The sequence below is a fragment of the Liolophura sinensis genome, chromosome 10 (assembly GCF_032854445.1).
Source record: "Liolophura sinensis isolate JHLJ2023 chromosome 10, CUHK_Ljap_v2, whole genome shotgun sequence".
Taxonomy (NCBI): domain Eukaryota; kingdom Metazoa; phylum Mollusca; class Polyplacophora; order Chitonida; family Chitonidae; genus Liolophura; species Liolophura sinensis.
The window spans coordinates 17,340,319-17,365,491 of NC_088304.1; the positions used below are offsets into that span (position 1 = coordinate 17,340,319).

A 25,173-nucleotide genomic window follows, 5' to 3' on the forward strand; every position below is an offset into this window, starting at 1 on the left:
AGCTACTGACACAAGGTCAGGTGGAGTGACATTAGCATATCTCCTTGACAGATGGAACACCCTGTCACAGCACAGACAGCTACTGACACAAGGGCAGGTGGAGTGACATTAGCATATCTCCTCGACAGATGCAACACCCCGTCACAGCACAGACAGCTACTGACACAAGGGCAGGTGGAGTGACATTAGCATATCTCCTTAACAGATGCAACACCCAGTCACAGCACAGACAGCTACTGTCACAAGGTCAGGTGGAGTGACATTAGCATATCTCCTTTATAGATGCAACACCCAGTCACAGCACAGACAGCTACTGACACAAGGTCAGGTGGAGTGACATTAGCATATCTCCTCGACAGATGCAACACCCAGTCACAGCACAGACAGCTACTGACACAAGGTCAGGTGGAGTGACATTAGCATATCTCCTCGACAGATGCAACACCCAGTCACAGCACAGACAGCTACTGACACAAGGTCAGGTGGAGTGACATTAGCATATCTCCTCGACAGATGCAACACCCAGTCACAGCACAGACAGCTACTGACACAAGGTCAGGTGGAGTGACATTAGCATATCTCCTTAACAGATGCAACACCCAGTCACAGCACAGACAGCTAGTGGCTCAAGGTGAAGTGGAGTGACATTAGCATATCTCCTCAACAGATGCAACACCCAGTCACAGCACAGACAGCTACTGACACAAGGTCAGGTGGCAAGACATCAGCATATCTCCTCGACAGATGCAACACCCAGTCACAGCACAGACAGCTACTGACACAAGGTCAGGTGGCGTGACATCAGCATATCTCCTCGACAGATGCAACACCCAGTCACAGCACAGACAGCTACTGACACAAGGTCAGGTGGCGTGACATCAGCATATCTCCTCGACAGATGCAACACCCAGTCACAGCACAGACAGCTACTGACACAAGGTCAGGTGGAGTGACATTAGCATATCTCCTTAATAGATGCAACACCCAGTCACAGCACAGACAGCTACTGACACAAGGTCAGGTGGAGTGACATTAGCATATCTCCTCGACAGATGCAACACCCAGTCACAGCACAGACAGCTACTGACACAAGGTCAGGTGGAGTGACATTAGCATATCTCCTCGACAGATGCAACACCCAGTCACAGCACGGACAGCTACTGACACAAGGTCAGGTGGAGTGACATTAGCATATCTCCTCGACAGATGCAACACCCAGTCACAGCACAGACAGCTACTGACACAAGGTCAGGTGGAGTGACATTAGCATATCTCCTCGACAGATGCAACACCCAGTCACAACACAGACAGCTACTGACACAAGGTCAGGTGGAGTGACATTAGCATATCTCCTTGACAGATGCAACACCCAGTCACAACACAGACAGCTACTGACACAAGGTCAGGTGGAGTGACATTAGCATATCTCCTCGACAGATGCAACACCCAGTCACAACACAGACAGCTACTGACACAAGGTCAGGTGGAGTGACATTAGCATATCTCCTCGACAGATGCAACACCCAGTCACAGCACAGACAGCTACTGACACAAGGTCAGGTGGAGTGACATTAACATATCTCCTCGACAGATGCAACACCCAGTCACAGCACAGACAGCTACTGACACAAGGTCAGGTGGAGTGACATTAACATATCTCCTCGACAGATGCAACACCCAGTCACAGCACAGACAGCTACTGACACAAGGTCAGGTGGAGTGACATTAGCATATCTCCTCGACAGATGTAACACCCCGTCACAGCACAGACAGCTACTGACACAAGGTCAGGTGGAGTGACATTAGCATATCTCCTTAATAGATGCAACACCCAGTCACAGCACAGCCAGCTAGTGGCTCAAGGTGAAGTGGAGTGACATTAGCAGATGCGAGTCAAAACACTGACAGTTACCGAAACCAGGTCAACTGTAGTGACATTAGCATCCCCTTCACCGATGACACAGCAAGTTACAGCACTGATAGTGACTGACACCTGGTTATTAACTGTCATGACATTAACATCCCCTTGATAGAGCCCAAACCCAGTCACAGCACTAACAGTTACTCACACCAGGTCAACCAAATTGACTAGACTATCTGTTTGACTCAAACATCTGTTTTGTCACACCACCGGACTGACAGTTACTGACACTAAGTCAACTGTAATAACAGAAGCATCCCCTTGACAGACATGCCACACTCAGTCACAGCACTGACACTTACTGACACCTGGTTAACCATAGTGAAATTAGCATCCACTTGATACAGGCCATTGAATTTGGATGGTTAACATAATCAAAAAATCGATTACGGGTTTTAAGCTTTGAACAACCGATCGTTCAGTTACTGATCATTCAGTACTTCCTGGCAGATTTTTTCATTTTATTTACTGTAACTTTGGCAAAGCCCATTAAATTGTACATGAAAATGGCAAAGTCTATTAAATTGTGTATGAAGTTGGCAAAGTCTATTAAAATGTGTATGAAGTTGGCAAAGTCTATTAAAATGTGTATGAAGTTGGCAAAGTCTATTAAATTGTGTATGAAGTTGGCAAAGCCTATTAAATTGTGTATGAAGTTGGCAAAGTCTATTAAAATGTGTATGAAGTTGGCAAAGTCTATTAAATTGTGTATGAAGTTGGCAAAGTCTATTAAATTGTGTATGAAGTTGGCAAAGTCTATTAAATTGTGTATGAAGTTGGCTGCACTGCAGGCCCAGGGTGGATCAGGAAACCACTATAAAACAAATTTGCCATACACGTTAAGAATCACATGGCTTTCAAAGCCAGACCAGCACGTGTTATATTCCTGAGTATTTTCATTTTCTTTTGATGATTAATAATTACTTCTGTAGTTAGCTACATGTAGTATGTATAATATCTGATTGGCTTATGGAGCCCTCACTATCAATGTCTTTTAAAATTGCTTTTCCTTCCTGAAATGATATATAAACCAATCTAGTGACCCTGACATCCCCTAGACAGATGCAACACCCAGTCGCAGCGCTGAAAGTTACTTACACAAGGTCAAACAGTACATGACATATCTTGTAAGGAAGCTAAGCAATGGAAGTACCCAATGCTCATCCAAAGAAAAATGACAACACCAGGGGAAATGTATATATGCAGCATTAAAGTATTCCACAAAAAGGAAACCTTTTTATTTTTTGTTATGTTGCATAACCAAGATAATATGCTGCTTCCGACAGCTTTGTAAGAATTCCAGATTCTTACAAAGTCAGAACAAAATTTTTATGGCCATTTATATGTTTCATCTCTCGTCAGAAATATTTAAGATAAAATTATTTGTTATTTCCACCCACATAAATCTGTTTCTTAAGGAACCTGGGTACAGAATAGATGGAAAGTATTGATAAGGATGGCAGATATGACTTAGATGTAAAAAGAATAAACAAAAATGGAACTTTTCTTCTTCCCATGTCGGTATTGAACGAGTATAGATCTCTATATACATTGTACATGTATATGGATATTGTAGAGGTTTGTACACAAGAGGTTTAGCAGAACAAAAACATTCAAGGATTACCATTAAAGAAAAATGAATCACCTAAGTAACCAGTGACTCCATTTGATTGGCTGAGCCCTCTGCAGATGAGTGTATCCAGGCATCAGTATGTCTATCTCTCTGCAACAAGAAAAGTTTCACAAATTGGCTTAACTGATGGCTGTTGTTTATTCAGAGAAAGACTAAAGTTCTCTGTTGGAATGCCAGAAATGTGCCACTAGCCTGATTGTGGTTTGTCGGTGGAAAGTGGGCATGCTCTGTTGGAATGCCAGAAATGTGCCACTAGCCTGATTGTGGTTTGTCAGTGGAAAGTGGGCATGCTCTGTTGGAATGCCAGAAATGTGCCACTAATCTGCTTGTGGTTTGTCTGTGGGAAGTGGGCATGCTCTGTTGGAATGCCAGAAATGTGCCACTTATCTGATTGTGGTTTGTCTGTGGGAAGTGGGCATGCTCTGTTGGAATGCCAGAAATGTGCCACTAGCCTGATTGTGGTTTGTCTGTGGGAAGTGGGCATGCTCTGTTGGAATGCCAGAAATGTGCCACTAGCCTGCGTGTGGTTTGTCTGTGGAAAATGGGCTTGCTCTGTTGGAATGCCAGAAATGTGCCACTAATCTGCTTGTGGTTTGTCTGTGGGAAGTGGGCATGCTCTGTTGGAATGCCAGAAATGTGCCACTAGCCTGATTGTGGTTTGTCTGTGGGAAGTGGGCATGCTCTGTTGGAATGCCAGAAATGTGCCACTAGCCTGCTTGTGGTTTGTCTGTGGAAAATGGGCTTGCTCTGTTGGAATGCCAGAAATGTGCCACTAATCTGCTTGTGGTTTGTCTGTGGGAAGTGGGCATGATCTGTTGGAATGCCAGAAATGTGCCACTAGCCTGATTGTGGTTTGTCTGTGGGAAGTGGGCATGCTCTGTTGGAAGTGGGCATGCTCTGTTGGAATGCCAGAAATGTGCCACTAGCCTGCGAGTGGTTTGTCTGTGGGAAGTGGGAATGCTCTGTTGGAATGCCAGAAATGTGCCACAAGCCTGCGTGTGGTTTGTCTGTGGGAAGTGGGCATGCTCTGTTGGAATGCCAGAAATGTGCCACAAGCCTGCGTGTGGTTTGTCTGTGGGAAGTGGGCATGCTCTGTTGGAATGCCAGAAATGTGCCACCAGCCTGCATGTGGTTTGTCTGTGGGAAGTGGGAATGCTCTGTTGGCATGCCAGAAATGCACCACCAGCCTGCGTGTGGTTTGTCTGTGGGATGTGGGCATGCTCTGTTGGAATGCCAGAAATGTGCCACTAATCTGCTTGTGGTTTGTCAGTGGAGAGTGGGCATGCTCTGTTGGAATGCCAGAAATGTGCCACAAACCTGCGTGTGGTTTGTCTGTGGAAAGTGGGCAGGCTCTGTTGGAATGCCAGAAATGCGCCACCAGCCTGCGTGGTTTGTCTGTGGGAAGTGGGCATGCTCTGTTGGAATGCCAGAAATGTGCAACAAGCCTGCGTGTGATTTGTCTGTGGGAAGTGGGCATGCTCTGTTGGAATGCCAGAAATGTGCCACAAGCCTGCGTGTGGTTTGTCTGTGGGAAGTGGGCATGCTCTGTTGGAATGCCAGAAATGCGTCACAAGCCTGCTTGTGGTTTGTCTGTGGAAAGTGGGCATGCTCTGTTGGAATGCCAGAAATGCGCCACAAGTCTGCGTGTGGTTTGTCTGTGAGAAGTGGGCATGCTCTGTTGGAATGCCAGAAATGTGCCACAAGCCTGCATGTGGTTTGTCTGTGGGAAGCGGGCATTTTCTGTTGGAATGCCAGAAATGTGCCACTAGCCTGATTGTGGTTTGTCTGTGGAAAGTGGGCTTGCTCTGTTGGAATGCCTGAAATGTGCCACCAGCCTGCTTGTGGTTTGTCTGTGGAAAGTGGGCATGCTCTGTTGGAATGCCAGAAATGCGCCACAAGCCTGCTTGTGGTTTGTCTGTGGAAAGTGGGCTTGCTCTGTTGGAATGCCAGAAATGTGCCACCAGCCTGCGTGTGGTTTGTCTGTGGAAAGTGGGCATGCTCTGTTGAAATGCCAGGAATGTGCCACCAGCCTGCTTGTGGTTGTCTGTGGAAAGTGGGCATGATCTGTTGGAATGCCAGAAATGTGCCACCAGCCTGATTGTGGTTTGTCCGTGGAAAATGGGCATGCTCTGTTGGAATGCCAGAAATGTGCCACTAGCCTGATTGTGATTTGTCTGTGGGAAGTGGGAATGCTCTGTTGGAATGCCAGAAATGTGCCACAAGCCTGCGTGTGGTTTGTCTGTGGGAAGTGGGCATGCTCTGTTGGAATGCCAGAAATGTGCCACCAGCCTGCGTGTGGTTTGTCTGTGGAAAGTGGGCATGTTCTGTTGGAATGCCAGAAATGTGCCACAAGCCTGCGTGTGGTTTGTCTGTGGGAAGTGGGCATGCTCTGTTGGAATGCCAGAAATGTGCCACCAGCCTGCTTGTGGTTTGTCTGTGGAAAGTGGGCATGTTCTGTTGGAATGCCTGAAATGTGCCACCAGCCTGCTTGTGGTTTGTCTGTGGAAAGTGGGCATGCTCTGTTGGAATGCCAGAAATGCACCACCAGCCTGCTTGTGGTTTGTCTGTGGAAAGTGAGCATTTTCTGTTGGAATGCCAGAAATGTGCCACTAGCCCGATTGTGGTTTGTCTGTGGAAAGTGGGCTTGCTCTGTTTGAATGCCAGAAATGTGACACCAGCCTGCTTGTGGTTTGTCAGTGGAAAGTGGGCATGCTCTGTTGGAATGCCAGAAATGCGCCACCAGCCTGATTGTGGAATGCTAGAAGTGTGCCACTAGTCTGCTTGTAGTTTGTCTGTGGAAAAGGGACATGCTCTGTAGGAATGTCAGAATGTGTACTATCCAGTAGAAAGACACACAGCTGTGTGGAAAGTTCAGCAGTAAGTAAATGAAGTTTGCCTGTGGAAATGTAACATACTCTGCTGGAATAACAGATGAGTGCTGCTAGCCTGCTTGTGGTTTGTATGTGGAAATTAACATGCTGACATTTACAACTGTATGGTTGCTTATCATGCCAAAACACAAAAGGATTTATTTGATTGGTGTTCTACACCGTATTCAAGAATATTTCACTTATACGACGGCGGCCAGCATTATGGTGGGTGGAAACCAAGCACAGCCCGGGGGAAACCCATGACCATCTGCAGGTTGCTGGCAGACCTTCCCACGTACAGCTGGAGAGGAAGCCAACATGAGCTGGACTTGAACTCACAGCGAGCGCATTGGTGAGAGACTTCTGGGTCATTGCGCTGCGCTAGCGCGCTAACCGACTGAGCCACGAAGGCCCCACAAAACACAAAAGGAGGACACAACATCAGGTGCCAACAAAGCTATTACATGGAGCTTAGTAAGCCAAATAGTTTGTCACAGGAAACCATTCATAACGATAGAGCCACAGGACACTGGATTATTTCCATGTTAGCAAACATTGGTTTTATGATTTCATACTGTGGCCAATCCCACTGGGTGTCCGTGCAATAACAGCTGTGCAGGGGGAGAGCTGAATGACACTAAATTATTACAGGAAGGCTACATATGTGTGAGGTTATATTTTGGAATGTATCTACGTAGTTCAAGGTGTGGCACTTAGTACATGAATGCACCAGATACAAACATGAATATGTAAGGCACATTTTCTAAATGCAAATCAAATGAAAAGTTTATATAAAGTAATTCCGATCACAAGAAAACATATGACCACACCTATCCCTCTGTCCCCACATGGGCAAGTCAAAAAAAAAAACCCAATTAATTTTCAGGCCCTGAAAATCTTTTCTCAAACATATATATTCCACAACAAAGTCTCATAAACTTTTATAATAAATGCATAAAAGCTTTATTTAGTTTCAGTCATGTGAAATAGTACTACAAGGAAAAAAATTTTGAAATGCCATTGAGAAAAAAGAAAACTTGCAACAAAAACCTCTCAGTACAGTGGCTGTAATCCTGTAAAATGGTGTGTAATGTTTGACTGGCATCTTCATTCACAAACAGCGGGGCCTCCGTGGCTCAGTTGGTTAGTGCGTCAGCGCAGCGTAATGACCCAGGAGTCTCTCACCAATGCGGTCACTGTGAGTTCAAGTCCAGCTCATGCTGGCTTCCTCTCCGGCCGTGCGTGGGAAGGTCTGCAGCAACCTGCAGATGGTCGTGGGTTTCCTCCCACCATAATGGTGCCCGCTGTCGTATAACTGAAATATTCTTGAGTATGGAATAAAACACTAATCAAATAAATAAATAAATAAATCAGTCACAAACACCATGAGCACTATGTACTCACTGAATGGCTCGCTTCACCAAGACACTGGTCAGGTCAAGGATGTGATCTCTGAGCACCAGGATGTTGTCACGCAGCCAGATACGCGTATCCGTGGCAACCTGGTCATTACGACTGCGGCCTGTGTGCAGCTTTCTTCCAGCTTCTCCAATCAGCTCCTATGGGAAAACTTTATACACATTTCTATGGCAGATGGACAAATGGACTGATGAATAATGGATATAAAGGACAAGGCAGCACCTGGCTAAAACATATTTCAATTGAAAACTGGCTTCCCAAAAATATCATACTTTATTATTTTAATGATTTACGATTTCACCAAATAACATGTACTCAATACTGCACAAATGGCGGGTGTGGATTGAGGCAGACATCTTGAGAATTTCATCCAATCAAACACGTTGCTATCAGACTGTGATGTAACCTTTACCCATTCTCTCCATGAAGTGACATATGATAACACAGGACTACTGCTTAAGACATCATTTTGAAATCATTTACAACGATTTAGTTACGTGTAGCTGAAGGGCCATTTCACACAGTGTTGTGGCGCAGGTCTGTATCATTCACAAACCACCACAGACGTGAAATTAGTTGATTTACAAGCCGTGTAATGTTCAACAATGGTATAAGTTATGTCTGGCAGTAGCATACTGTCTCGGCCCAAACCGCCCCCAGTAGACCCTAGGCGAACTTAGACACACTGTTCAAATTATACAAGTGCATTTTTTGTCATTCATTTTAGCGTTCAGTAAAATTATTGAAACGTGTTCAAGCTAAGGAGGTGTCTTCTGACGTCCGTGACAACTAGGTCAGCAACTGAAGCATAAAATTCAGCAAGAGTTGAATGCCTAGATCTGCCTCAGTGGTGCCTAGATTTATATCCATATGAGACAGAATTGAGCATTAATCTAGCTGTACAACAATCCTATTGTAATTTTGTAAGGGTCAAAATCACCAGCACAACTCCTCCGGAGGCTACGACCAGAACCAGGAATACCCCGACCTTGCACCTGTAGTTTACTTAAACAGTAAATGATATAGCAGGCTTACTGTGTCAACAGTTCAAGCAGTGGAAGAAATATCCATGTGTGTCCAATTTCCGAGAAAGCTACTTACCACTTCGATCTTTATCACTGAAGTGCACAACTTTTATCTGCCACAGGCTACTGCTTTGCTTATAATACGGAAAATACCTTCAATGTTAGAGAGCTGGAGTACACATATGATGTCACCTTGCTGTCGATAATGGAGACACGCTAAAGCTGTGTCATGACAAAGTGTCACTAAATTTTACTGGCTTGAAAAAAAACCTAATAAATTATTTAATGCCGGTTTAAGGTATTTTGAATGGTAGACTTTCAGTGGACATAAGCGTTAGTTAGGTGCTGTCTTTCACTTTAACTAGACATGCATAGGCTAATCAGATAATGGCAAAACCAAAGCTGTCAGAAAGATGACCATGTTAATCATCAGATTTTACATGATGAAATGACTGAATGTGCGGTTGATTGGTAATGTCCTAAGCAGTAAAAATTTAGAGATAGGGAGCACATTTAAGAATCAAAACTTCTACCATGTTTACACAGAGTCACAAATTTACAGACAATGGCACATAAGCCTCTGTAAGAATAGAGGACTGAAAAAGGAGTAAGTGAGTGAGTCATTGGGGTTTAACGTCGTACTCAACAATTTTTCAGTCATATGACGCCGAAGGAATCATTAGGGTGCATGCACGTGTAATGTGCCTCCTTGTTGCAGGACGGATTTCCACCGCTCTTTTATCTAGTGCAGCTTCACTGAGATGCCTTACCAAAGGAAAGTAAGCCAGTAAGACTGATACGGGTCAACCAGTCGGTGCACTATCCCTTCATGCTAAACGCCAAGTGAGGAAGTTACAACTTCCTCTTTTAAAGTCTTAGGTGTGACTCGACCCATGCAGGACTGACCCTGGATCTATCGCTCCCGAAGCTGTGCTATCGGGGCCGGTCTGAATAAAGGAAATTCTGAATAAATGTTTTGCTAATACACGTATGACTTTGTCTTACTGTAAGTCTTCTCTCATTGGCTGTGTGGATGTCCTCATCACCAGATTGGAGCTCGAACTTCCCACTGGCCCACTCCTCATGAACCTGAACAACCAATCATCAGAGTGTAAACTCCACCCAAACTGAATGGCCAATCAACATTAGAGTGTAAACCCCACCCAAACTGAATGGCCAATCAACATTAGAGTGTACATCCCACCCAAACTAAACAGAAAATCAACATCAACATCACATTAACAAGAGATTGTAGACCTCATCTAAACTGAATAGAGAGTCAACATCAAGGCGTTAACCCTTCCCAAAATGATTAGCTAATCAACATCAGAGTGTAAACCTGACCCAAACTGAATAGCCAATCAACATCAGAGTGTATACCCCACCCAAACTGAATATCCAATCAACATCAGAGTGTAAACTCCAGCCAAACTGAATAGCCAATCAACACCAGATTGGCATGATTTCACCCACACTAAATAGACACACAACATTATATAAAGATGTCGCCTCATTAGACAGTCAGTCAAAATTAGAGTAAAGGTCCCATCCCCATTAGACAGACAGATGACATAAGAGTAAAGGTCTCATCCACTTCAGACAGACAAACATAAGAGTAAAGGTCTCATAACCATTAGACAATCAGTCAACATTTAGAATATTAAAAGGTCTCGAACCCACTAGACAGATGACATTAGATTAAAGGTCTCACCTCCACTAGAAAGACAACATTTGAAGTAAAGGTCTCGACCCCATTGGACAGCCAGTCAACATTAGAGTTAAGATCTCATCCCCATTAGACAGACAGACAACATAAGAGTATAAGTCTCACCCAATTAGAAAAACAACATAACAGTAAAGGTCTCACCCCAATAGACAGAAAAAATTAGAGTAAAGGTCTCATCCTCATTAGGCAAACAGACAACATTAGATAAAGATGTCGCCCCATTAGACAGCCAGTCAAAATTACAGCATGGGTTCATCCCCATTAGACAAACAGACAACATTAGATAAAGATGTCGCCCCATTAGACAGCCAGTCAAAATTACAGCATGGGCTCATCCCCATTAGACAAACAGCCAACATTAGATAAAGATGTCGCCCCATTAGACAGCCAATCAAAATTACAGCTTGGGCTCATCCCCATTAGACAAACAGAAAACGTAAGGCCAAAGGTCTCACCCCATTAGACAGACAGACAGACAGACAACATTAGAGTAAAAGTCTCACCCCATTAGACAATCAGCCAATCAACATAAGAGTGTAGACCCCACACTCAGTGAATAGACAGCAGAGAATAAATGTCTCACCCCATTAGGCTGACAGGCAACATAAGGTTAAATGTCTCACCTCATTAGACAACCAATCAACATTAGATTAAAGGTCTCACCCATTAAATAGACAGACAACATTAGATGAAGATGATGCTCCATTAGACTGCCAGACAAAATTAGAGTAAACGTCTCAATACCATCAGACAGACATCATAAGCGTAAAGGTTTCATCCCATTAGACAGACAGACAGACAGACAAACATAACAGTAACGGTCTCAGCCCATTAGACAGACAGACATGAGAGTAAAGATTTCATCCCCTTTAGACAAACATAAGAGTAAAGGTCTCCCAACCATTAGACAGCCAGTCAGCATAAGAGTATTAAAAGGTCTTGACCCTACTACACAGAAAGACGACATTAGAGTAAAGGTCTCAACCCCATTGTACAGCCAGACAACATTAGAGTAAACGTCTCATCCTCATTAGGCAGATAGACAACATTAAAGGTCTCACCAGCCTGAAATAGACAGACAGCATTAGCAAAAGATGTCCGCCAGTCAAAATCTGAGTAAAGGTCTCACCTCTTGACAAAAGGACAACATAAGAGTAAGGGTCTCCCAACCATTAGACAGACAAAATAAGAGTAAAGGTCACACCCATTTAAACAGACAGGCAACATAAGGCTAAAAGTCTCACCACATGACACAACAAATCAGACAGACAACATAAGAGTAAAGGTCTCATACCCATCAGACAGACAAAATAAGAGTCCAGGTTTCACTCACATTAAACACACAGACAACATTAAGAGTAAAGGTTTCATTCCTTGACAGACAGACAACCAGTCAACATTGGAACAAAGGTCTCATCCCCATTAGACAGACAGACAGACAAGAATAGAATAAAAGTCTCATCCTATTTGACTTACAAACAACATCAGTGTAAAGGTGTAACTCCATTAGACAGACAGACAACTTTATATTAAAGGTTACATCCAATCAACATTAGAGTAAAGGTCTCCACCCAAGTAGACAGCCGGTCAACATTCGAGTAAAGGTCTCCACCCAAGTAGACAGCGGGTCAACATTTGAGTAAAGGTCTCCACCCAAGTAGACAGCCGGTCAACATTTGAGTAAAGGTCTCCACCCTAGTAGACAGCCGGTCAACATTTGAGTAAAGGTCTCCACCCCCATTTTATGCACATGTCCCGACCCACTCATTAGGATCGAAAGAAGAAAAGAAAATAACTCATACTGCAGTAGGTAGATTGTTTAAACTTCCTGGAGCAAAACGATTTTAACTGTAGTTGTGTTTGAATTTTTGGATTTAAGACTTAAGATGTTTGAGAAATATGGGCCCTATGTACATGTCTATCCGCATGCATGAGTTACCCACCTTGTTCAGGCCCTCTATAATGGCTGTAGACTCCTCACCGGTAATAAGACCAGCTTTCTCAATGGCTCTGGCATATGCCTGGCTGCCCTGGTCACACACAGGTAATCATGGATAACCCAGGTAATTTTGTATGTTGATATACAACAACATTCACTGACATAACTCTTCAAACCTTAAAAGTGCACCTCAACTATTCATTTATTTGTGCATCACTTTGTATCGACTATTTTTGTCTCTCCTTTGTTTTTTGATCATTTATTTTTTTTCCATGTGTCTGTAGGTTTCAACCACAGCTGTTTTCAGATCAATATCCTTATTTTCTCCTCACAGTGTTCACCTGGTTGTTTTTCTATCATCAAGAATATTTCTGAATGAAGGAAACACGAGTGCCACAGGTAAACTACCATGGTCAATCTAAACCAAGAGCCTGACAGACCTGACGAGTTTACCCACTGCAGACATGGATGGACTTGAACACTTCACCTCTCTGGTCACCCGCCTGACAGTTGCTTTGTGTTGATGGAGTGAATTTAGTGTAAATTTTAGTGCCACAGCTACACATTTGTGCTGCTCAGTTTATTGCTAGCGTCTCAAAGTGACATCAACAGGATATTTAATTTCTGGAGGGTTACTGTTGAATTTCTGAATTTACTTTAATTAAAAACAAAACAGACACAGACACGCTTTGTGTCATACTCCTCACAGCGAAAGCGTCTCACTCTACTCTTAGCCTCGTTTAGGTTTAGCTTTTTGTGAGCCACACCCCCACCCACCCCTCACCACCACCGGCACCGGAACTATTTAATCAGCATTCCTCAATAAAATTATTTTATGTTTGGTTAGAATCATGCTGTACCTACTTTAGATGAAGAAAATGCATGTGCATAAAGTACTGTTAAAGAAAAGATTCAGACAGATTGTTTTTTTTTTGACACTTCCTGCCTCATCACCCTGACCCCTGTGATCTTGGTATTGTTCAAGATTTCTGTACAAAATTTATCAGCGGTGGCAGTGAAGTAAAGTGAAAAGTAGAGATCGATGCATGCACTGTGAGGAGTATGGTTTTGCATATGTAAACCTTGGAGCATCTTCATATACATGTAAGTGATGTCTTTAGAAAGGGAGGTAATCCATGAGAACATACCTGGATATCAGCAGCCCAGAGCCTTTTGTCAAAACCAATAGAAGCATTGAAGCCCTCCATGATTGGATCAGTGGCTCCTGTGAAACGCCCACCCCAGAGTTTTGTCCCCTGGTAGGGAAACATGACAGGAAGACTAATAACTAATTGCAATATATAGTGATGTGAAGTGATGGAAGATTTTTCGAAAGAAGTATATAAATTAAAGATGTTATCCAAAAACTGGTTGCTGGTGTAAAAGGTACCAGTCTTTTACCATTTGGTAGCCTTATGTCTTTAATAAAGGATCATGATAATGGGGGAAAAGCTAAAAAAAAAAAAATGGGCAGGAAGCTAGATACAATGTCTATTGCGACTTGTGTGAAAACCAGTGAAAAGAAAATAAACATTGCTCTCAGCTAGCAGTGTTGGGCTACATGTATAGCTGTGGAAAACAGTAATTCTGGGAATCAAATCTGTACATTCTGCATAAATTGTACACTGAATAGTACAAATAAAAAAGCTAAAATGGGGCATTTGACAGAATTTCTTTTATTATTTTTTTTAAATTTCTTAAAATTCATATCTCTTTCCCTTCTGACCCGACCGTATTTTTCATGATACCTTTGGGTTAGTTATCCCCAACAAAGAATTTTTTAATGATCATTATATTAAATTTTGTTCTCTTTGGCAGTTTGGAAGAATGAGTGCATAGTGCTTCAGGTGTATGAAGCAGGGTGTTCAAAAAGGGCAAGTAGCAGGCTGCAGACAGCTGTCTACTGCCTTCCCCGTAGCAGGCTGCAGACAGCTGTCTACTGCCATCCCCGTAGCAGGCTGCAAACAGCTGTCTACTGTCGTCTCCGAAGCAGGATGCAGACAGATGTCTACTGCCGTCCACGTAGCAGGCTGCAAACAGCTGTCTACTGTCATCCCCATGGCAGGCTGCAGACAGATTACTGCCGTCCTCATAGCAGGCTGCAAACAGCTGTCTACTGGCGTCCCCGTAGCAGGCTGCAAACAGCTGTCTACTGGCGTCCCCGTAGCAGGCTGCAAACAGCTGTCTACTGGCGTCCTTGTAGCCGCCTACTTTGACTATTCTTACTATTTAACTCAATAGTAATTGTGACATGATGACTTTCAATTCAGCCAACTACTTTTGAACTCTCCAATTCTAAATGAAAACCCTGAAAAAGGAGTAAGAAATTCCCACTGTAACACTGAGAAATATTCCCTACCTCTCCTGCTTCTCCAGCCATTCTTGTGAGTGAGGACAACTGCTCAATACGCCTGTCACACACCAGGGAAGTAACCTGCACACCAATTAGAGAAAAACACATATAGATCAACTTACATGCATACAGGTATGACATGATCAAACAGAATTGCATTCTGTTTCACAACTTCTAGGCAGTATTCCCACTGTTATTTGCTTTTGTCCCAGGAAAATGTGTGAAATGTGTAAAATTTCGCAATTTACAACATTTGTATGTACTGGTAAGTATAACTGTCAAACAGTTATGTTTGACAGAAAGCTGCATTACCCAACACCCATCAGTTCTGCAGGTCTTGATAATACCTGTAGTATTCAAATTAAACATATCACTAAAACACACACATCGGATACTTTATTGCCCAGCATGCCGTTTTGGTGAAATTCTGTACACACCTTCATTTAATCAAGCTACAATGTTCACCATCATCTACTCTGATTTATTGAGATCTTAACTTTCAATCATAAATATGCATGATCCTCATCATGCAGGTTCCACTTTGAATACAGGTTGACTGGCACCTTACTTTATATGAACCAGGGCAGGAGTTCAAAACCACATGGCACTGGAGAGTACACGTACGTGTAGCTTTAATGACAAGTACGCAGTGAAAGGAATAAAATCATTGTGTTAAAACATCAATTGTTAGAGCCAAAAATTACTTGATGCACATCAGCTTGTTAAAAGTCATTGGGTACGGTGGTCATTCTGGGGAAAAACAGGTATGACAGAAATTAACAACAGGTAAAACAACAACAATTATACAGGATATAATTAAGGACTTACAGTACAGAGAGTAAAACCAGTGACGACAGTGTTATAGCTGGCAAATGGTTACTTCAGCCAGGGTTTATTATAACTGTTCATGTACTAAAGGCTAGTGTCTTGGTCGAGAACTTTCATCCACCCACCCGATACTAAAAATATCTTGAGAAGGATTCATGTAATCAGACCCCTAGCCAGGATTAATGACAGGCATGAGGGAGGAGCATCCTAGCTATTATTAATAGCTGGGTGTCAGGGGACCTGCCACCCCCCCCCCCCACCCCCCCAATTGCCAAGACCTTGCCACAGCTGGAGATGACTATGTTGCAATTCAAACTCAGTTCAGATTTAAAGTCACAGTTTAAATATATGTTAATATTAATACCATATTTTCACATATATGTAAGCCTTGCCTGCAGATACCTCATAAGTATCACATTAAATGCATTTCTTAAAGGGGAAGATTTTCTTTAAATGAAGTACTCCTTAGCAGACAGTCAATCAAGTTAAGACCTAAACAATAGGAAATTGTTTTATTTATGTTTAATTCACATATTTTTCTTTCTTTATGTTATTTTGCTCAGGAATTATTACTCATACTTTTAGGTAAGGAATTTGAAACAGAACGGCCCGGTGACTGACGTCACTTAATGCAGTCACTTAAGTCATACCGTTAAAATTATTTTTTTTTCTAAAAAATTCAGGGGTTCACTTGTGGCTCGGCTAGATGATCTATTAGAATGCAGTGGGGTGCCACATACCTGGTATGACTGGAAACTGTGCAAATGACCTTTACAGGCCTACTTTGTGAGAGCATGAGTTTTTATTTCGCTTGTCAGCCCTTAACTGTGAACCATCTTCCTGCTAGCAAGATTGATACTGCTCTATAGGCTTTGTAATCATGCACCCGTACTTGGCTTAACAAATGAAAGTATTCAGAATCTTTCAACATCCAATCACATTGCAGCCTGCACAACAGAGCCACTCGCTGAACAGTCAGTTTCAGTTCATTTCTTGGCAAAACATTAGAAAACGGCAATATTACAACTTCCTCTTTTAAAGTCTTAAGGGTGACTCGACCCAGGATTGATCCTGGATCTACCGCTCCCGAAGCAGACGCTCTACATATATATGATGGCAACCAGCCTCATAAGCCACATATATGATGGTAACCAGCTTTGTCAGCCATATATATGATGGCAACCAGCCTCATAAGCCACATATATGATGGTAACAAGCCTTGTAAGCCATAGATATGATGTGGCAACCAGCCTCGTAAGCCCTATATATGATGGCAACCAGCCTCGTAAGCCATATACATGATGACAACCAGCCCTGTAAGCCATATATATGATGGTAAACAGCCCTGTAAGCCATATATATTATGGTAACCAGCCCTGTAAGCCATATATATCATGGTAACCAGCCCTGTCAGCCATATATATGATGATAACCAGCCCTGTCCGCCATATACATGATGGTAACCAGCACTGTAAGCCATTTATATGATGGTAACCAGCCTCGTAAGCCATATATATGAGACCTGCGGTCAGACCTTCCCACTAAACAACCGGATAGGAAGCCAGCATGAGCTGGACTTGAACTCACAGCAACCGCATTGGTGAGAGACTCCTGGGTTATTACGCTGTGCTAGCGCGCTAACCAACTGAACGGAGGCCCCCATATTTGTGTAAGAACGTTAAATCGGCAGCTCTGCCACGATCAGATAGTGTTGGAAGCTGAAAATATTTACACATAGCACTGTATTTTTCAGAGGAATAAGCATCATTAGTTTTAAAACAACGATATTTGATGAACTTTTTTTTGAACTGACTTGTCTGAGAAATATTTTTGGGTGGGGGACCATATAATTGACCCATACTCCAAATTGGAGCGAACTAAAGATCTGTACAGGGATATAAGTGACTTGGTTTTTCTAATAGAAATGCACGATCGCTTGAGAAAACCAAGCATTTTATAACCTTTTCTAACGGCACTGGTGAAGTGTACTCTAAAATTCAGATTAGTGGTTAATGTTATCCCAAGATCTTTCATTGTCTCAACTCTTTCAAGTGCATGTTCGTGTATGCATGGTAACCAGCTCTGTCAGCCATATATCTGATGGTAACTAGCCGTCATCCATATATATGATGGTAACCAGACCTGTCAGCCATATATATGATGGTAACCAGCCCTGTAAGCCATAAATATGAGGCTAACCAGCCCTGTAAGCCATATATATGATGGTAACCAGCCCTGTAAGCCATATATATGATGGTAACCAGCCCTGTCAGCCATATAAATGATGGTAACCAGACCTGTCAGCCATATATATGATGGTATCCAGCACTGTAAGCCATATATAAGATGGTAACCAGCACTGTAAGCCATACGTCGCGATGGCAGTTATATTCGCATAAGGGTGCATTATGCAAGTCCTTGCCTTACGCCTACATGTGGTCCTTCCTGTATCCGACTACCAGTATCATTAACATTGGCATACAGACAAAGTTAACATTACAACAACATTCTTAACATTTCTATAACTACATATGCAATCACAGTAATCTTAAAGCTTTAGGTCAGCTGGTAATTTAAAATTAATGTACATGTACTAGCAACAGCAGTTACACAACAAAATCATACATGTTTAAATATATAGCTCTGTAGAACATATAGGCCTACAAAACCACAGCCCAGTTCCATATGCTTACCTTGAACACTTTTGTTTTTCCAATAACTGCTATGTTTCAATGCATACATGTCATATTGTGATGTCAATCATGCATACAAGGGGGATAATCAAGGGCCAAGTTTCTAATTTAGCTTTACATATCTGACAGCAATCAGCATATTTTGATGAATTATGTCTCTGTGTGAGATCATTATTTTGCTGGTGAGACCAAAACAACCTCGACGAAGCCGCCAAGTGTAGCAGCTATGCGCATGTTCTGCTTCACAGTGGAGCAGTGAGAAGATGGCGGGATTCGCCGAGGTGCATGTACCGTGCCAGGCTTCAGAAGCAGGTCTTTCGGTAGGTGTATTTTATTAGCGCGATACTTGTTCGACAACAAAGACAACTGATCTGGACCTTCGTCGAGCACGAAATTAACACTGAAAGCATTAAGACTCCAACGACCCAAGGCCAGAATGACAAAAGTTGGTGTCTTTCGGGTTTTGGGTCTAGTGTACTTCATGGTCTCACTATCTGCACACCGGCGAAGGCTGTTCATATGTGTACTGAAACTCAGAACCATGAACGTGGAAGACTCTAGGGTTACTCACTCGGCTGACGCTGACTGCAGTTTCTGGATCAAGGTCACGTTATGCTTATCTTACCAGCAGTCTGAGACCACACTGACACCAGGCTTGATCGTCTGCTTGTGTTTCTGTCAGCCTCGTGGAAGAAAACTGTTGCATATCATGTGTTGTGGCGCGTAACGCTAGGCAACTCTAACCCATAAATCCATCCCACACTTGAACACACATAGCGCCGATGTGGTGGCACTGAATGCGTAGCTAGTAATCATAGCCATCATGAGGGGGGGGGGGGGGGAGGAGGGGGGACTTCCGTGGCTCAGTTGGTTAGCGCGCTAGCGTAATGACCCAGGAGCCTCTCACCAATGCGGTCGTGGTGAGTTCAAGGCCAGCTCATGCTGGTTTCATCTCCGGTCGTACGTGGGAAGGTCTGACAGAAACCTGCGGATGGTCGTGGGTTTCCTCCCACTATAATGCTGCTCGTATAAGTCAGATATTCTTGAGTACGGCTTAAAACACGAATCAAATAATTATATCAAATAAATTCATCAAAAAAGCAGATCAACTTTCAGACCTACCGGTATTTTAAAACACAGTAGGATATTTAGTGTTTTATAAAGTCATTTTACATGTAACAAAATGGCAATACACAATTGCGCAATGCTATCGTAAGTTTCAAATGAAGATGTTTTAGAATGATGGATAAAATAACGTTTTAAGTCTATCTATATCCATCCTAAAACAGCTCTGGTCAAGTATATACAATCTTACAAGTTAAAAAGTCAAGCCAAATAAGTGCCATGTTCTAATTTTGCATTACAAAATAGAAGGAGCGAGTGTGAAATTAAAGGGGGGAGCACGGGGGGAGGGGGGGTGCTGGAATGAACCAATCAAATCGGGCCACCTAGGCTTCCGGCACGTACATACAAAATTGCCTCCAATACTTGTGTAGAATGACGTGTTCCGACGTACGTACAAAACTGTCCCAAAAACTTGTGTAGACAGGCGCGCTCCGACCTACGTACACAATTGCCCCACACACCAACACCACCAACCCGGAGAGACCAAGGGACGGCCCAGCACTCTCGTGGCCTGGGGATGCATTTAGATACCCAGGCTATTGTTGATATAGCAGTACAATCAAGATGCCAAAGGGACACAACATGTGCAAGTGGCTGAAGTGTGTCTCTTTTAATCTCTGTGGTCAGAGTTGCATTAAGGACTTCTGCAAGGTGCACCTCGCCAGGTTAAGCCATGTAAAGTGTGTGGAATAGTCGTTAGAAATGAGTATCAACTCTGCCAAGCATGTGGGTACCATAAAGTGCAAAATAGGGACAATCAAGGGCGTGTTAGGCCTTTCCGAAGGCCGCCATTGAAATTCGAATTTAGAAAGTGGTGATTGCGAGGTATAACCATACAGCAACAGTGGACGAATACATCGATCAGCTGTTGGCAGAGATGCCAGAAAATCCGACTGTGCGTAACGTAGTCCAAAACATCCTGGATGAGCCCATTCCTGAGGCAGTCAAGGAGCGCCTGCTAATGCCCGTACAGCCTGGGAAATATTCCTCACACCAAGAGGGCTAGGAAGAGGAAGCCCTTCGTGGCCTTCGACCGCAGCGACCATTTATCGACCTGGGTGACCAGGTCCATCCCCCTGTTCAGGTCCCTCCCCCGGTTCAGCCCCCGGCTGCAGAGTGGGTTGAGGTTCTGAACGACGTCAAAGGCGAGTATGAAGTTGATAGCGCCGCTGCGGTCTTCTCCACATTGCGGGTAGAAACAGAGGGCCTGCTCGACGTTGGTGAGGTTGAAATCGCTGATGGTATACATTTGGTTTATTAATATTCATAGCATACAGGCCAGGAGCCCACTTATAGGTCTGACAACGGGGATTCATACAGAGTAACAGAAGCATATAATACACATATGTAGAGCTAGGTAAATATAAAACACAATTTTTGTACAAGGACAGTGTAAACACAGGTAAACATATGATCTTGGTACAGAAATGTTATAGGCCTACGTGTAAACACAGGTGAATATATAAAACTATTCTTGTTAAAATTTCGTTAAAAAATGAGAATTGTAAACCGTTGTAATCAGAAGATTATAGATCATGAAATATGTTAATCACAGAAAAACCGTTAAAAAAGAATCGAGTGAACTGACCCTTTAAATGATTGTTGCCAAAAAAATGTCTGTGGAATGATTAGAACTCAGGTCATTATAGAAATTCATGGCTCGAGGGAAAAAAGAATGTTTTCGAGCGTTAATTCTAGTTGACGCACCCGGGAAAGTTGCCGTCTGTCGTAAGGCTCGGGCAGGAAAATTGTTGACCTGCTCTACGAGGTAAGGCGAGTCAACGATAGAGTGAACATATTTGTGTATTTATTTATTTATTTGATTGGTATTTTACGCCGAATATTTCACTTATACGACGGCGGCAAGCATTATGGTGGGAGGAAACCGGGCACAGCCCAGGGGAAACCCACGACCATCCGCAGGTTGCTGTCAGACCTTCCCACTAAACGACCGGATAGGAAGCCAGCACGAGCTGGATTTGAACTCACAGCAACCGCATTGGTGAGAGACTCCTTGGTTATTACGCTGTGCTAGCGCGCTAACCAACTGAACGGAGGCCCCCATATTTGTGTAAGAACGTTAAATCGGCAGCTCTGCCACGATCAGATAGTGTTGGAAGCTGAAAATATTTACACATAGCACTGTATTTTTCAGAGGAATAAGCGTCATTAGTTTTAAAACAAAGATATTTGATGAACTTTTTTTGAACAGACTTGTCTGAGAAATATTTTTGGGTGGGGGACCATATAATTGACCCATACTCCAAGTTGGAGCGAACTAAAGATCTGTACAGGGATATAAGTGACTTGGTTTTTGTAATAGAAATGCACGAACGCTTGAGAAAACCAAGCATTTTATAACCTTTTCTAACGGCACTGGTGAAGTGTACTCTAAAATTCAGATTAGTGGTTAATGTTATCCCAAGATCTTTCATTGTCTCAACTCTTTCAAGTGCATGTTCGTGTATGCTATAAATGGATATAATTTTCTTGGTCTTATTCATGAATGATATGACACAACACTTGTCCACATTTAAAATAAGCTGCCAAACTGAACACCAGTTTGTTGAACGTGCAAGGTCTTCCTGTAATAGCTCACATTCTTGCGCGGAACGCACGTGTTTGTAAAGTTTACTGTCATCTGCATACAGTGACTATTTAGAGTGCCGAACACAAGAAGACATGTCGTTTACACATAAAATAAACAGTAGCAGATCAATCAAAGACCCTTGCCCTTGCGATAATATCGGCTTCTTTGAAGGTTCTGCGCCCTGTAGGACAACTCGTTGCGAACGGCCTTCGAGATATGAGCGCAGCCATTTGAGCAGTGGGCCTTTGAAGCCAAAATGCTTCAGTGTATGTATCAACATATCATGTCTAGGTACACAGCATCGGTCTGCAGTTTTGCGTTAAAAGCCATAGTGATACCATCAACATGACAGGCTAGGTCGGTAACTGTGTCACGGTTACGGAAAAATCCATGTTGATTTAAGGTTATTTTCTTTCGAACATGTTGAAACAGTGTTTCATATACAGCCTTATCAAAATGTAATGTCAGTCCCGTCGCCTGTTTTGAAAATTGGAATCACGTTAGCTCTCTTAAAAGCTGTTGGGCACCACCCATTTTGAAGAGATGCATTGAAAATTAAGCTTAGGTGAACGGCCAGTTCCTATGCACACTCCTTTAAAAGTAGACCTGAAATATTGTCATATCCACAGGCCTTGTGGATTTTTGCAGAATTCAGTAAACACGATATATCATGGGCATTTACACTAGCATTGCTCATTATGTTGCTCATTATCACACTGAACAGAGAGCGGAGGCATTTCCGCTGTTTGGGGTCTGGTAAAAACAGAAATCGTTAAACAACTCTGAGTTGATATCATTAGCCTCAATATTTCCATGCTTGACAGAGCCCGGAATTTGGCCTTTTGACAGCTTGGCTTTTACGAAACCCCAGAATCGTGTCGGGTTGTTTTCCGTTTCTGACACAACATTTGAACTATATTCCTTATATGTTTCCCGTTTTAGCTTGCTAGAACCGGCCGACTGGCCCTGAAACCCCCCATGAAACCCCCCATGCCATGGTCAATGACATCACCGGCTTAGAGACCTCAAAAGGGCAATCATCCTGCGGGACCTCGCAGACGAGAACATCTTTAACATCGGCAAGTACAAGTTCGGTGGCAACGGTATCAGAGGTAAAGTAGAGCTCATATGCCAAAACGGCCACGCATGGTCCAGAGACCTCCACTTCCCCCAGAGCAGAGAGGTCCACATCTACGAAGGAGACGTCTGGCAGGCCATCCGGGAAGCAACCCAGAAGGAACCAAAAGCGGTTTGGCCCCTAGGCGGACAAGACAGATAGCTAACCGTCTACCAGTTAGTACTTCAGGACGGGCGTAATTACAGGACGCGGGAAGCTCACGAAAGGCTCTAGAAAGCCAAAATTATAGCCAAAGAATGTAATAGCTGGAAAGCGACCCCAGTCAGCTTCATGAACGATGTCCAGAAGGCCTGCGTGGAACATTGTCATGGTGGTCTCTGGAACTCCATGGACTATGACACGAGAGATATGGTCAGAATCGACATGAAGGCCTGCTATCCAGCGAGCTTTTAGGGAGAAGGCAAGGCAAAGCCGTATTTCGGACGTTTCGGGCATCCAACCCACCGCATGACAGATTTCTTCTTCCCGTTTATGGCTTTTACCTGCTGCCATACATTTTTAACAGGTTTGTTACGATTTATGTTGTGCCCTTTTTATAATCCTCTGGGCCTGGGCTTTAGTCTTCTTAAACACAATGATATCCCTATACAACCTTGTGTGCTGTGATCTATTTTTAGCTTTTTCCTTTCCTTCATAGGTTAGGAACATTCCTCTGTCCACCAGGGAACAGGTACTTTTCCTGGAATTTTCCCAAAAGTTTTTGTAACAGCCTTACTAGTTGCTGCATTTAAAGCGCAGTAATAATGTTGTTTGAAAACTTGTTCACATCACTGTCATACAAGTCCTGAGTGAAGTACAATTCACAAGCTTTGCTATACTTGGTCCACTCTGCTTTACTTAACCTCCACCTTGGCAATGAGCCAATGTCGTATGAGTGAGGATGAAAGCCAAGAGATACTGATACTGGATGATGGTCACTTCCACAAGGAGACTGATAATCTACTGACCACGTGTGTGTAGAGCCCAGTCTTTTGGATGATAATTGCTGAATGTTTCCCTGAATATGCATCTAAACGAGTCCCAGAACCATCATTTAATACCACCTGATCATAATCTTTGATAACCTCATACAAAATTCTACCTCATACAAAATTCTACCATTTGTGTCAATACCTGTGCTACCCCACACAGCGTGGTGCGCGTTGAGTCGCCACAGATAATAACAGGATTCGGAGCACAGTGATCCAGCAAGGACTTAAAATCATTGTAGTCTAGCCCTTACATGGGTTATATAAGCTTACAACATTCACGGACCTGTTACTGTTCCTCGCTATCTGGAAACACTGACACTCAATAACCTTAATGGGGGTAAGTTTACTTCAGTAAATGAGAGGCCATTCTTGATAAACACAGAAAGTCCACTCTGCTCCCATACAAACTGTCTTCTCTAATGACAGCATATCCAGGAAAACTAAAATCATACTCAAGCTGCAGAAATGTTTCCTGTGATTGAACTATGGCTGGATTTGGATCAACATTAGAAAGGAAATATTTAAATTCCTGACCATGGGCATACAAGGACTGGATGTTTTGTTGCAAGATGTTGAAGAACATTACAGTAAGTATACAACCCAAGATTCCACACAAGTATACATATTGGAACTTATCCATTATTCATGCGTAAAGTTTCTCAGCTGCATTTTTTCGCACAAGCCTTCATATCACCCACAGAACTACCAAGATGACGCTCTGCACATTCAGCAATATGGTCAATTACTTCTTTTTCCATTTTGACACTTTGATATAATGAAACAACATCTCTGTCAACAGAGTAACAACACTCTATGTGTAGACGAACTACACATTTCGGTCTGAACAGCAGCCTCAGAATCAGTTTGGGTACTAGTGCTTTTCTTTGGACATTTGCCTAAAGATACCTCTGTGGACTGTGATCCACACTGTGAACTTGGGAT

General features: G+C 43.1%; 1 protein-coding gene across 1 annotated transcript in view; it reads right to left on the bottom strand.

Moving 5' to 3' along the window:
• Positions 1 to 19,105, bottom strand: part of LOC135476478 (argininosuccinate lyase-like) — a 39,089-nt gene extending 19,984 nt beyond the window's left edge. Inside the window, exons 1-7 of the mRNA XM_064756509.1 lie at positions 18,979 to 19,105; positions 14,893 to 14,967; positions 13,682 to 13,789; positions 12,538 to 12,624; positions 9,874 to 9,957; positions 7,829 to 7,983; positions 3,567 to 3,644 (exon numbers count right to left, since the gene is read on the bottom strand). Coding sequence (XP_064612579.1) covers positions 3,567 to 3,644; positions 7,829 to 7,983; positions 9,874 to 9,957; positions 12,538 to 12,624; positions 13,682 to 13,789; positions 14,893 to 14,913 — 533 coding nt within the window. The 5' untranslated portion in view covers positions 14,914 to 14,967; positions 18,979 to 19,105. The remainder of the gene's footprint in view (positions 1 to 3,566; positions 3,645 to 7,828; positions 7,984 to 9,873; positions 9,958 to 12,537; positions 12,625 to 13,681; positions 13,790 to 14,892; positions 14,968 to 18,978) is intronic.
• Positions 19,106 to 25,173: the final 6,068 nt, after the last annotated feature.